The sequence below is a fragment of the Carettochelys insculpta genome, chromosome 30 (genome assembly GCF_033958435.1).
Source record: "Carettochelys insculpta isolate YL-2023 chromosome 30, ASM3395843v1, whole genome shotgun sequence".
In the NCBI taxonomy this organism is placed as follows: domain Eukaryota; kingdom Metazoa; phylum Chordata; order Testudines; family Carettochelyidae; genus Carettochelys; species Carettochelys insculpta.
The window spans coordinates 3142353-3154873 of record NC_134166.1 but is presented as its reverse complement, the minus strand read 5'-3'; the positions used below and the strand labels follow the sequence as shown (position 1 = coordinate 3154873).

Genomic DNA, 12521 nt, shown 5'->3' with positions numbered 1-12521 from the left:
GTTATTTCACTTGATGTGGAGACTGCTTATGTAAAACAACGGGGGATGGCTTTAGGATCTAAGGGTCCTCAGTGGAATTTTTAAATTGGTGTCTCTGTGTCCAATGGCCTCCTGTCTGTGTGCTGGTCGAGGAGAGGGGTAAGGTTTGATTTTTATAATCTTCAGCAACATGCTAATGAAATATTTTTCAAGCAAAGTTTGAACTAAGGTCTCGTCAACTATTGTGTTCTGTGTAAACATGACAGTAATGCACAGCTGGTTTTGTCAGGAAATTCAGTCTCTAGCTGGGGACGGGCAAATGCCTGTTAAATAGCAGTATTACTACAGCTTGAACCTCTCTGACCCGGAACGCTTTCATCCATCATCTGCCATGATTTATCATGAGTGTGGCCAAGTTTTCCGTGGTTCCATTAAGTTTATTTCCAGCCATCCGGCCTGGCTCTCAGCGTTCTGTGCTGTTGTTTAGCAGTAATTTACCCCAAAATGTCTTCTAAGAGCCCAGGAAGCTGTGCAAGTGGTGGTAAAGTGCTATACGAATACTGACCTCCTGTTATCTGGAAACTTCTCTCATCCAGCACCAGTCAGGTCCCGAAGGTGCTGGAGGGGAGAGGTTCAGTCTGTACTTTTGTGACTCTTTTGGTGTTGTGCCGGTATATCTGGAAACTTTTTTGCTTTCACTGAATTGCTGGGAGAGACCCATCAGGCTGCAGCAACCACAGCAATAGGGAAGTGGTGTTGGTGGACATTTTTGGGTGCCTTACCCAGCAGCTGCCTAGGCTGTGTATGCCAGAGGAGCATCCATGTGTGTTTTCAGATCCCCAGGGGAGTCGAAGTACCACACTCTCTCTTGGTGCTGAGTGTCCTAGCACCACTGATTTCAGTATATGAATACTTAACCAGAGCTTTCCTGTGAAGTATTTTGGGGTTGGACAACAGGGAAGCTGTGTTTGTTCGAGAAGTGCTTTACTTCTCCAGCTCTTCGCAAGTCACAGCTCCCTGGAGCTCATCCTTCCTCTTTGCTGCTGCTGGAGCCTATTTTGGTTACTTCCTGGCTTGGAAGCCAGGAAGCAATTGCACATACCTGAGGCTCAGTTTGGTTGCTAGCCTGTGTGATGGGGGTTTTAAAGGAAGCCGGGAGGGTATGGTTTGTGAGTTTGTGTGAGCAGAGCGGACTGTCTCCTATCATGCATTGACAGGACTCACTGCAGAGAAACCACACGAAGCAGAGGAAGTCGTTGACCGACGGTCTTGTAGGAGGTCTGCTCATCACTCAGTGTCAAAAATTCTTCTCCTCTCGTCTTGGTGTCAAGAGCCAGGAGGGAAACATGAAATACCCCAGTTACTAACAGCGACTGGTGCAGCTGCTTCTCTGGAGCCAGACCATGAGGATTTCCATGTGCCTGCTGCTCTTCTCTCTGGTCTGGGGTGGAGGTATGTGGGGTTCATTGTTACAACAGGGTCAGGGGAGACTCCGGCAACCTTCTGGGTAATGTCACTGAGTCTGTGCAATAGGCGGGAAGGGGCTAGCTGGCTCAACAGGTCCGTTATAGGCTGCACAATGCTTCACCCGATTGCCTGCTGAAATTCGCCCCAGCTTGGTGGCCGCGCAGTTAGCTTGGAGGGGAGGGGGTGGTTCTCAGTACCAAACAGACAAGCCACTGTGGGAGAAAAGCACCACTGACTCTGGGTCTGATGGGAGCCTCAGCAGAAGGGTCAAGGGTCAAAGGCATGGAGCAGGGGAGGGGGAGACAGACTAGCAGGGAGCAGAGGGACTCCTCTTTTTAGCTCGATGGGTGGAGCAGAAGAACAGGGACAGGAGTGCAGGTGAAAGTCTGGCCTGCTGCAGTGAGCCAGTGGGACAATTACAGAGCAGCACCGGGTAAAAGTGCAGGAGTCGACTCTAGCTCCATGCTAGGGAGTCACAGACATAATTCCTGGAGCCTAGCCTCAGGTGGGGTGCAGCTGAGCTGTATTTATTTCAGTGCAGTGGAGAATCTGGCCTCTTGGTTACCAAAGCTCCACCAAGGACTTGAAACTCCCCATTTGCAAACACGTAGCGGGAGAAAGCTTTGCAAAAAGCAAGCAAGCAGAATCTGTATCGAGGCAGTTTCAGAAGCATGAGCTGAGTTAGCTCCAGGGTTTCCAAACCATTGAAACCAAGGCTTTCTTTTTTTTTCCCCTAGAAAAGAGGGTGATGGAACTTGTCTGATTCCTCACAGGGGTTAGAGTGTTCAATTTTTAATGCTGTGGTCCCTGTGCTGCTGTGGGACTGGTGGTGAAAATTTTTCTGGTGTACTAATGCAAAAATATGCCAGAACTCCATTCCAGTGCATTCCACCAGGAAAAAAGCCCTGGTTGAAATAGCTCTGCAGTGGCAAACAGGCCTGAGCTGCACAGACACACAGAGCTTTGGTAAACTCCAGAGGCAGCGCAGCTGCTGAAATGGCTTCAACCTTCCCAAGTGCTGTGTGTTGGGGATGTTTCCATTTAGAGAAGCCTTCAAAGGATGTGCCTGGAGCCTGCACCCCCTGACACCCAGCTGCCTTTAAGGGGTCTGGAGCTGGGTACCCACTACCAGACTCCAGAAATAGCTGCTCACTCTTACAATTCCAGCTGGTGCATGTAGTGCTGTAAACTCCCTTGGGGCTCTGCACACTGTGCCATACGCACTGAAGGGAGTGGTCTCAAAAGTGCCTAAATCCCACTGGCTTGCAGTGTGACCTGAGCTGCTAAGGGCCGGGCTTCCAAAGATGCTTTGGTGTCTAAGGATGCAGACGGGCCTAGAAGGATTTTCAAAATCACCCTGGCACCTAACTCACATAGGCTCTCAGGGGCTTTTGAAAATCCTACTAGGTCACCTTCACCCCATGGGCATTAGAAGCCTAGAGGGGTTTTCAAAGTCGCTAGTACCCAGCTGTATCTTTAGGTGCCTAAACTCCTTTGGAGAATTGACCCTAAGTGCCTAAGTCACTTTTGAGACTGGGATCTAGGCTCATAATTCACTTGAGTGCATTGGAAAATGTTACCCTGAGTCTACTTGTGTTGCAGCCTTTTGGAAAACGCTGCCTTGTGGTCTAGATCCCCCTGGAAACGAGGCTGCCTGTAGGCTCCTAGGGGGCTGTTTACTTCAGTAGCAAGTGCAGCTGGCAAGTTAGACTCTGGGGTGATCTGAGTGGCTGGGCTGGCAAAAGACAGGCTGCGTGTGCAAAATGTTCTGTGCACCAAGACATGGGATGTGCACTGCCAGTAGACACACACGCTGCTGGAGAAGGGGCTGGTGTGGGCGCTGTGCTGATCAGTTGGGTGGCATTTGAATCTCTCCTGAATGGCTGCCCAAGCACTCAGCTTCCCGGGAGCACAGGCTGCTGGTGTGCTGCCTGCGTGGACTGCTCTCTGAAGACTGGGGGTGCAATGGGCTGGAAAGGGAGTGCAGAGCCTTTCTGGGGTGCAGACCCAGTGGCAATGGTCAGCTGGAAGCTGGTGGTCTGCATACTGCATCGCTATTCTCTGCCTCATCAGCGAGACCGAAGAGACCCTGAAAACTTGACCCTTCCTCTCACTCCTTCAGGCTGATCCCTTGCCCGTAGGTTTGTGGGGGCCTGGCAGGGTTGCATAGGGCGAGCTTACACTGCCTCTGGGAGCCTCTTTGATAGTCCTTCTGCTGGATCAGGGCCTGGGTTAACAGGGGGTTTGGCAAATGCATCGAGTGAACAGATGACATTTAGACAAATGCCTGTTGGCCAGTTCCTGGGCCCAGGGTCACAGGTTTGATTACAGGAGTGACTCTGTGCAGGGGTTGTGTTGGTGTGAATAGGAGCAGAATGCAACCCAGTGTTTCTGCAAAGTGTGTAAATTACTGTGACTTGTTGAGCACGGGGGAGGGTGCTTGGGGCTGTGCAGACAAACTTAAACGCCTTACGTCCTCTGAGCCAAAGGGTGGGTGACCAGTGGCCATGACAGGGCCACCCCCTGGCAGGCTGCCAGGCAGGCTGTTCACCTTGTGTCTCCAGGTATGGCTGCCCACAGCTCCCACTGGCAGTGTGAGTTGCTTACCTTGATGACTCGCGTGCAGTCTGCTGGCCACTGGTTGCCTGCCACTGGCATAAGATACTAAAGAGGGAGCCTCTCTGCTGTGGCCAGTTGAGATTTCCATGTGCAGTAAAAGCTGAGTTATCCAGCACCCAGATAACTCTACCTTCATGAACCAGCATCTGCTGGGGCCAGCGGAGCAGGGCTGGCTGCTGGCTTCCTGGCCGGGGCTGGTGGCAATGGGGCTGGCGGACCCACTTTTGATTATCCAGAAACTCTCCTTCCTGGTGCTGGATGACAGAGCTACAGTATCAGCTTTATTTCCCTACACTCATGGAGGGTCTGGCCCTTAAAATATTAGCCATGGCAGAAGGGAGAACAATGGAATCGCAGAGACAGGGCAGCTACATTGCAGCATGGAACTGGCAGTCGCAATGGTTAGGTGGGTGCATTATATGTGGCACTGGCTGTACTGTACACACTATATCCATATAGCACAGGGAATCTGATTCGCCTTTCACTCACACTGGGGTTATGCTGAATAGTAACAGAGAGGAAGCCGTGCTAGTCTATACACTATCAAAACAAAAAGCAGTCAAGTAGCACTTTAAAGACTAGCAAAATGGTCCCACGAAAGCTCACCTAATAAACCATTTTACTAGTCTTTAAAGTGCTACTTGGCTGCTTTTTGTTTTGATGGGGTTATGCTGTCTGACTTCATGGGGGTCTCTTCTGATTCACAGCAGTGTCAGTGAGAGGAGAATCAGGCTGGGTGTGACCCGGATGTTGCAGCAGTAAATCCATTGAAGCCCACATTGCTACTCCGAGCGCACCAGCTGAGGTTCTGGCCTGTTGTCTCGAACTTGATGGGGGAGCTGGGGGAAGGGTAACAAGCCTTAAAGAGAACTGTTCAGCCCCCTCAAACAGAACCTTATGCAAAGCATGATAGGAGAGGGTTAGTTGTGATGGATGGAGTCTGGATCTGGCAGAAGGTTAGAACAGAACCCTACTTGCAGGCTGGCTTCCCATTGGCCTGGCTGTTCACACAGTCTTTCAAATTGCAGTGAACAGCAATGGGTTGGTCAGGGTGGCCCCATGGGTGCTGCAGCTGGGGGAACTAGCACGTAACTCCCTAAGAACAGAACGGATTTTACAAAGTCCCATTTTTTAAAGAAGTCTTGTCATAAAATTCCCAACCTCCTCTGCTAGAAGCTGCTTTTTTTGCAAACTGAAAGGGAGAAATTCTCACTTAATCATAGGGTTCCAGGGGCTGGGAATTGCAGGAAAGAGCATATTTGCCGAAGTATTCTAGTCCAATTTTAGGCAGTGAGCTATTTAGTCCCTCTGAAACCTCCAGGACTGGGCCTCCATTGTGCAATATGAAAAGATTTAAAAGAAGACTGTCCCTGCCCTGAAACTGCCCAGTCTTGTCTATCCCGTCTCCAGTGTGTATTTGTGGGGTTTTATTTTGACAACTTTCACACCAATCCTCCACTGAGCTCTATTAGTGTTGACTTGTGCACCCCTGCAGAAGCACAGGGTGGTCAGGAAAATGCCAGCTGAGTACCGGGTTGGAGCAGAACCTGATGTGGGATAGGAACCATAGAACTGAAATCCCTCTCTCCGCGACAGCTGTTCTAGCTGAACGATGTGCCTCCTCCCAGCCCAGATGCTGGTTGTCACATTATCTGGAGCAGCTCACAACCATGGGTGCCAGCAACTGGGCATACTGTTACGTAACTGGGGCTGAACCCCAAACCTGTTGTGGGTTCTAGAATATTGCAAGCATCACCACACCGTTCAGGTTACTCCCAGCCCTAAAGGACCACTTTCCCAAGGACAGCCGTACAGGACTCTCAAAGCAAAGTCAACCCTTGTAGCTAACCCCCTAATGACCTAACTAAAGGCTCACTCACTAACTGGGTCTTAACTAGGATCTCAATTATCGTATGCTTTACAATGGCAATTTTCCCACCTTTTCATAATTGCAGGAATGGGGGACATGCCAGTTAACTTAATTTGCTTCTTCTACTGGTCCTATTAGTGACAGGTAATCCCCTTCCCCCACCCATATAAACCTTGGATTTTAACTGTTTACTTCAAAACCTGAGGATGTGCGTCTTACCCAAAAGGCTCATTAACAAATGTATTTATTAGGTGGTCTTTAAGGTGCTACAGGACTGCTTGTTAGGAAAAAGGAAAGAGGGCTATTGACAAGGCTGAAGCAGGTGTGTGATCCCACACACCCACCCACCCACCCACACACATGAGGTGGAATCTTACATTCCAAAGGTAACAGAAGCTTCTGTTGTAAACAAGCTCGTACATCTTTCAGGGCTAAGCCAAGCAGCCCGGTGCTCTCTGGCTTATGTTTAGGAATTTGTGGCCCTTAAGAGCCCAGATGTCATAAAGGAACCAATTTCTCCTAAACAAGCATTTTTTCCTTCCCCCAGCACTCAGACTGGCAGGATGTGAGCTTCTGCATGTCCCCTTTCAGCGGGGTGAGGGGAACAGTCAACGGAGGCTTTTATCTACAGTGACTTGTCTGGCCTCTGCAGCCTTGTGGTTGTGGGGAGGAGAGAATATTGTTAGTGGTGAAGTTGCATTTCACACTTGCTAATGCATCCCCCTGGCTGGGGGAGGCGGTGGGATCTACAGCCTTAGCAAATGTTTCTAGAGTTACAGAGCAGACATTGGACCATCACCATAGGGCAGGAGAGACAGATCCTAGAGTAGGATTAAAGGGTGCAGCATCCAACAAGTGTTCCTTAAACTTTGAACATGGTTGTGTGACTGTGCTGATGGTAATATCACTAACACATGGGTGAGGCAGATGATGTTATAGCTGGGCATCTATCAGCATTCAGTGCAGTGGTGTAGCCAGGGTGGGACAAGTGAGAGGACCCTGACTTCAGGTGGCCAGGCAATGAGGGGGCCACCTCTCCCCGCAGTTGACTCTGGGCAGGAGTCTGCAACCTGCAGCTCTGGAGCTACATGTGGCTGTTTAAGGACTTCTTTGTGGCTCCCAACACTATAATTGCAAAGTGTAAAACCCTTATGATTATTTTTTGATAAACAGTGAACGTGTAAAAACCCAACAAAGAACAACTCATATCTAAACAGCAAATGACATGTGATTGCAAAACATTGGCTGACTCCCCCCTTAATATGTGCAGTGCGTTGTGAGATATGATACTCTGTCTGCGTTTTGGTCACGTTGCTGATAAAGTCTTGATTTTTGGAAAAGTGAAGAAAGCTGGCGGCACTGCCTTTCACAGCAGCAACGTGCATTTTAAGAAAGATAATGGAAATTAAACATGAAGTCAAATTAGCGTAACTCAAGTGGGTTTGGGGAGTGAAGGTCGGGAAGATAATGTACGAACATGCATGTAAAGTGTGAGGAAAGAGAATGTGTAAAACATTTGTGAACGTTCTCCAATAAACATCAAGAAGTCCTGTGGCACTGTATAGACTAACAGATAGTTTGGAGCATAAGTTTTCGGGGGCAAAGACCTGCTTCATCAGGTGCGTGAGATGCACGCTTCATCAGACGAAGCGGGTCTTTGCCCACGAAAGCTTATGCTCCAAAATATCTGTTAGTCTACAAGGAGCCACAGAACTTCTTGATGTTCTTGAAGATACAGGCTAACACAGCTACCTCTCTGATACTCCAATAAACGTGTTGCATTACAAATCCCTGTGTGCGCTGTTCTTAAAACAGGAGTTACGAAAAGTACAGTTTGATGTTATTTATTAAGGTTCCTCTTGTATTCACATGCATTGGGGCTCTTGAATTACTGAGTTTTTACTGAATTAAAAAAAAAGGCTCTTCTTATTTTGGTTGCTGACCCCTGGCCATGGCGAAGGGAGGGAGAGAGACACCAGTTAGGAGCTCCATAAGTGTATGTGCCTTGCACTCCCCACCTGGCACTCAGGGCTTGTCCTGCTCTGCTCCCCACCTGGAGCTCTGAGCTGGGTCAGGATGTGGGGGCTGCTCCTGTTCTGGCTAGTGATCCCAGTGGGGAGCAGGGTCAGGGCTGGCCCTGCTGTGCCCACACAGCTTGCTGCTCCCCGTGGGGGACAGACTCTGGGACCAGAGGCCAGACCTACTCCCACCATCCGATACTGCCAGTGTGGAGAGGGCTGAGGTCACAGGGCCTTACAAGCCCCACCTCTGCTCCATGCAGGAACGCCGGGCAAGCAGAGCAGGGCTAGTCCCTCACTCCATTCTCCGGGCCTGACTGGAGCACTGGGCAGAGGGGAAAGCCCCCTTGTTTGGCAGGAGCAGAGCTACCGCCTGGGGGTCGGTGGCCCTGAATCCTAAGGGGATGTGCCATGGCCTAACTCAGCCCACCCATGGCTCCTCCCTGGTTCAGTGAGGCCTGGGGGCCTTCGCATGAGCTGGCACCTGGTCGGCCAGCATCACAGGACTCCTCCGTGAATGAGACAGGCAGTGAGGGCCATGCTGATATACTGTGAGATCCTGATGCAGAGGTGTCCTGTCCTGGAGCACCGGAGAGGTGATTGTGCATTTCTCCGGTGCTGGAATAGGCAGTTCAGCATTGGATAATTCATTATGAGAGAGTTTACACCCAGAAGGCAATTCACAGGCGCACAGTGCAACTTGTCCCTGCGCCAGAAAAACTGAGTGTGAGGAGAAGTTAAAATTGCTAAAGGAAGGTCCCTTTGTATCATGCCAGCAGTTTCAATGGGGCTACAAGCAGATGTCAATTATGGATGGGGTCCTATCAAACTCCTGGTCCAGCTTGATCAATTTCACTGTTGTAGGATTTTTAAAAAATGCAGATTTCAGGATTTCTGCAATCTAAAGCTGAAATTCCACAGTGTTGGGCTTGTCGGGGTCCTGACCCAAAAAAAAATTGTGAGGGGAGTGTCACAAGATTGTTGCAGGGAGATTTGCAGTATTTCTGCTCTTCTGCTGGCCACAGCATTGCCTGGAGAGAGGTGGCTGCTGGCCAGGAGTCCGGAGCAGAAGGTAGAGCTACAGCCAGTAGCAGCACAGAAGGAAGGATGGTATCGTATGGTATTGTCACCCTTAGAGTCTTGCTCCCCACTGCTGCTTATAGTGGGGAGCAGAATGGGCTTGGGGGCTAGCCATGCTGTGGCTGCCTGCAGAGAGGGGCCTGCAGTCAGCAGCTGTCGCTTCCTACCCACCCAGTTCTGAAGTAAGTGTTGCAGCTTAGTGACACTGCTTGAGATGACCTCCCCATACCCTGCAATTTGCTTTTGGGTCAGAATGCACAATTGGAGAAACACCCGTCTCCCCTGCGGAATCGGTACAGTCAAGGGTAAAAGCGCACACAAGGCCAGATTTCATGGGAGAATAGCACATTTCATGGTACATGTTGTTTTGCTTGGCTGTGAATTTGGTAGGGCCTTAATTAGGGTTGCTCCCATGTTACAGCTACTTTAGACTGGCAGAGGAATGTAAAAGGGGCCTTAGAGTAAAAGACAATCAGTTTCCTATCTGTGTGCAATCCATGTGCAGGGCTCTGTAGTGGGGGAGAGAGAGAGAGAGCGAGCAGATCTTCATCTGGTGTAAACTGACATAGCTCCATGGTCTGCAGTGGAGGTGTTTGCTGATTGACACCACCTGAGGATCTGCTCCCTATTTCAGGTTTCATTCCCAGCTCCACGACAACACATAGTCAGTCTCTTCCCTGCTCCATGCCTCAGATTCTCCACCTGTAAAATGAAGATAACGTGCTGAGGCACTTTGAGATCAATGGATGAAAAGCCCTATATGAAAAGCAGGTGGTTATTTATTGCAGTGTTTCTCAAGCAGAAGTACAGGTACCCTGAGGTCTTCCAGTAGGTACATCAACGCATCTAGATATTGGCCTAGTTTTACAACAGGCTACATAAAAACACTAGTAAAGTCAGTACAATCTAAAAGGTCATTCAGGTAATGACTTGTTTCTACTGCCTCATATGCCTTACCCTGCCATGTAAGTACAATAGTTCTATTCCCATTCATTTATTGGGTAATCAGATGGTAGAAAGTCAGCAAATTTTCAGTAGTCATCATCTGTGATATTTTTGCTTGTTTTTCTAAGTAAGTAGTTTTTAACTGAGGGGTAATTTGGTATGCAAAATAAATCTGACTCTCACAAAGGGTACGATAACAACAAGAAGTCTTGTGGCATCTTATAGACTAACAGATATTTTGGAGCATAAGCTTTCATGGGCAAAGACCCACTTCATCAGATGCATCTAACGAAGTGGGTCTTTGCCCACGAAAGCTTATGCTCCAAAATATCTGTTAGTCTATAAGGTGCCACAAGACTTCTTGTTAGTCTGTAGCTTCAAGAACAACACGGTTCCTCTCTGATACTTGTCACAAAGGGTCTGGTAATCTGGGACTTTTCATTTTAGAAAAGAGGAGATTAAGGGGGGATATGATATGATGTGGAAAGAGTGAATAAGGAAAAGTTCTTTATTTCTTCCCAAAACACAAGACCTTGGGGTCACTAAATGAAATTAATGGGTAGCAGGTTTAAAGCTAACAAAGGGAAGTTTTTCTGCGCACAGTGCATGGCCGGCCTGTGGAACTCCCTGCCAGAGGCTGTTGTGAGGACCAGGACTTTAACACGGTTCAAAGACGAGCTAGAAAAATTCATGGAGGTTGGGTCTGTCAATGGCTGTTAGCCAGGCTGTGCAGGGATGGTGTCCCTGGACTCTGTTTGTCAGAGGCTGGGAATGGGTGACCGGTGATGGGTCACTTGATGATTCCCTTCTCTGTTCGCTCCCTCTGGGGCATCTGGCATTGACCACTGTTGGAAGACAGGACACTGGGCCAGATGGGTAATTAAAGATCATGTCAGATGATGAAACCTCCAGAAAAACATCCAGCCTCAGCGATATGTGCAGCCCCAGCTGGCAACCTTGGTGTTAAAGCTGACACTGACTTTGCTGTTTTGCACAGAGCTGTCAAAGGGAGAAGCCAAAGCTGGGAGTTTAGTGCAGCTGAGCGGAAGACAGAAGGTGTTAGAACAGCTCTGTGGTTTGTGCTAGGTGCTGCCTGCAGTCGGCTGTGCCTAAGTGTGATTCACTGCACAGGGGCCAGTGCGAGTGTGAAGTGAGAACTCACCTCTGCTTAGTGTCAGTGCTAAGAACCCCTGTTCTGGGCCCCAGCCCCTGTACGTGACTGAGAGCATGAGGCTGCTGGAAACTGGCACCTGAGGGCTCTCCCTGTTTCAGGGTAAGTGTTGGGTGGGTAAAGCTGTGTAGGGAGTGCGTCAGGGAGGGCGCATGCCAGGTGCAGCGGGAGGAGGGGCTGGAGCCCACAGAGCTCCAACAGATGCTTGGTTGCCCAGGGCAGGTTAGAGTAGCCCTGAAGCTGATCTAAGTTACACCTTGGGACCATTCCAGTCTCTGCCTTGCCCAGGATAAGGAGGATTGAAAGGTCCCCTGTACCCACCCACTCTGCAGCTCAGCCCAACCAAAACTGAGCACAACTGAGGACGGAGTTGGGCAGACCAGAGCTTCCAAATGCAGTCCCAGCAACATACTCACCCCAGTGGCTTCCTCTACAGCCCTACCCACAGCAGCCGTGGTGGGGAGGGGGCAGCTGTTTAGCAGCCCAGTTTGCACAGGCCTGTCTCTCTTTTGAGTATCCCTCGTGTAGCAAATGTACACTGCTACCTCCGCCCCAGCGGCACCTCCTTAACCTCACACAGAACATGCTCATGCTCTAGGAGGCTATTTTTCAAGACCTTTTTACTCTTTGTGGGAGCTGCTGGCGCATGGGGTGGTGTAGCTAGGACAGGAAAAGTGGGTGGCCCCCAGCTTTCAGGTGGGTGGAGGAAGGGATGGAGGGCCTTGGGCAGGGGGCAGGAATGACTGAAGGCAGGAAGGTTCAGGTGTGCAGGAGGGATCTGTGGCCTGTGGTTGTGGAAAGGAGGCAGGAGGGATCCAGTGCTTGGGGGGAGAAAGTAGAAAGGAGAAGGTTATGGGAAGGCTCTGGTGCCTTGGCAAGAGAGGGTAGGCAGGATGGGGGACCTGCCTGTCCCCACTCCCCTTACTATTCAACAGGCGCCTGGGGCAAACAGGTTGCACCCTTGGGGCACAGGGGAGGGGGGCCACTGGGGCTTGAGCTCTGCCCACTCCTCCTAACCCCAGCTCAGTCTGCTTGCCTGGCCACATCCCCCTCTTGCTGGCACCATGTGCTGCTACCCCCGTTTCCATCCCCAGCACTAGCCCTGCCCAGACCTTCCCCATGCGGCACACCTCCCATGCGGCTGGTCCTGGGCCAGAGACGAGGGGAGCCACGTGCAGCATTGGCAGAAGAGTGATGTGGCCGGGCTGCTGGACACCCTGCTGGAGTCAGGAGTCCCAGCCTGTGAGTTCAGGGGCTCTGGCCTTGAGTTGGGTGGGTGGATGCTAAGTCGGTGGGTCATTACTTGCATCTCCATGCAGCGTGGAGATGGGGCTGAGGATCAGCTTTCTCAGGGACACAGTGGAAACCCCTT

General features: G+C 50.3%; 1 protein-coding gene across 1 annotated transcript in view; it reads left to right on the top strand.

Annotated features, from left to right (window-relative positions):
• The first annotated feature begins 1374 nt into the window (after positions 1-1374).
• LOC142003860 (natural killer cell receptor 2B4-like) overlaps positions 1375-12521 on the top strand; it is a 38342-nt gene continuing 27195 nt past the window's right edge. The window contains exon 1 of the mRNA XM_074981192.1: positions 1375-1431. Coding sequence (XP_074837293.1) covers positions 1383-1431 — 49 coding nt within the window. The 5' untranslated portion in view covers positions 1375-1382. The remainder of the gene's footprint in view (positions 1432-12521) is intronic.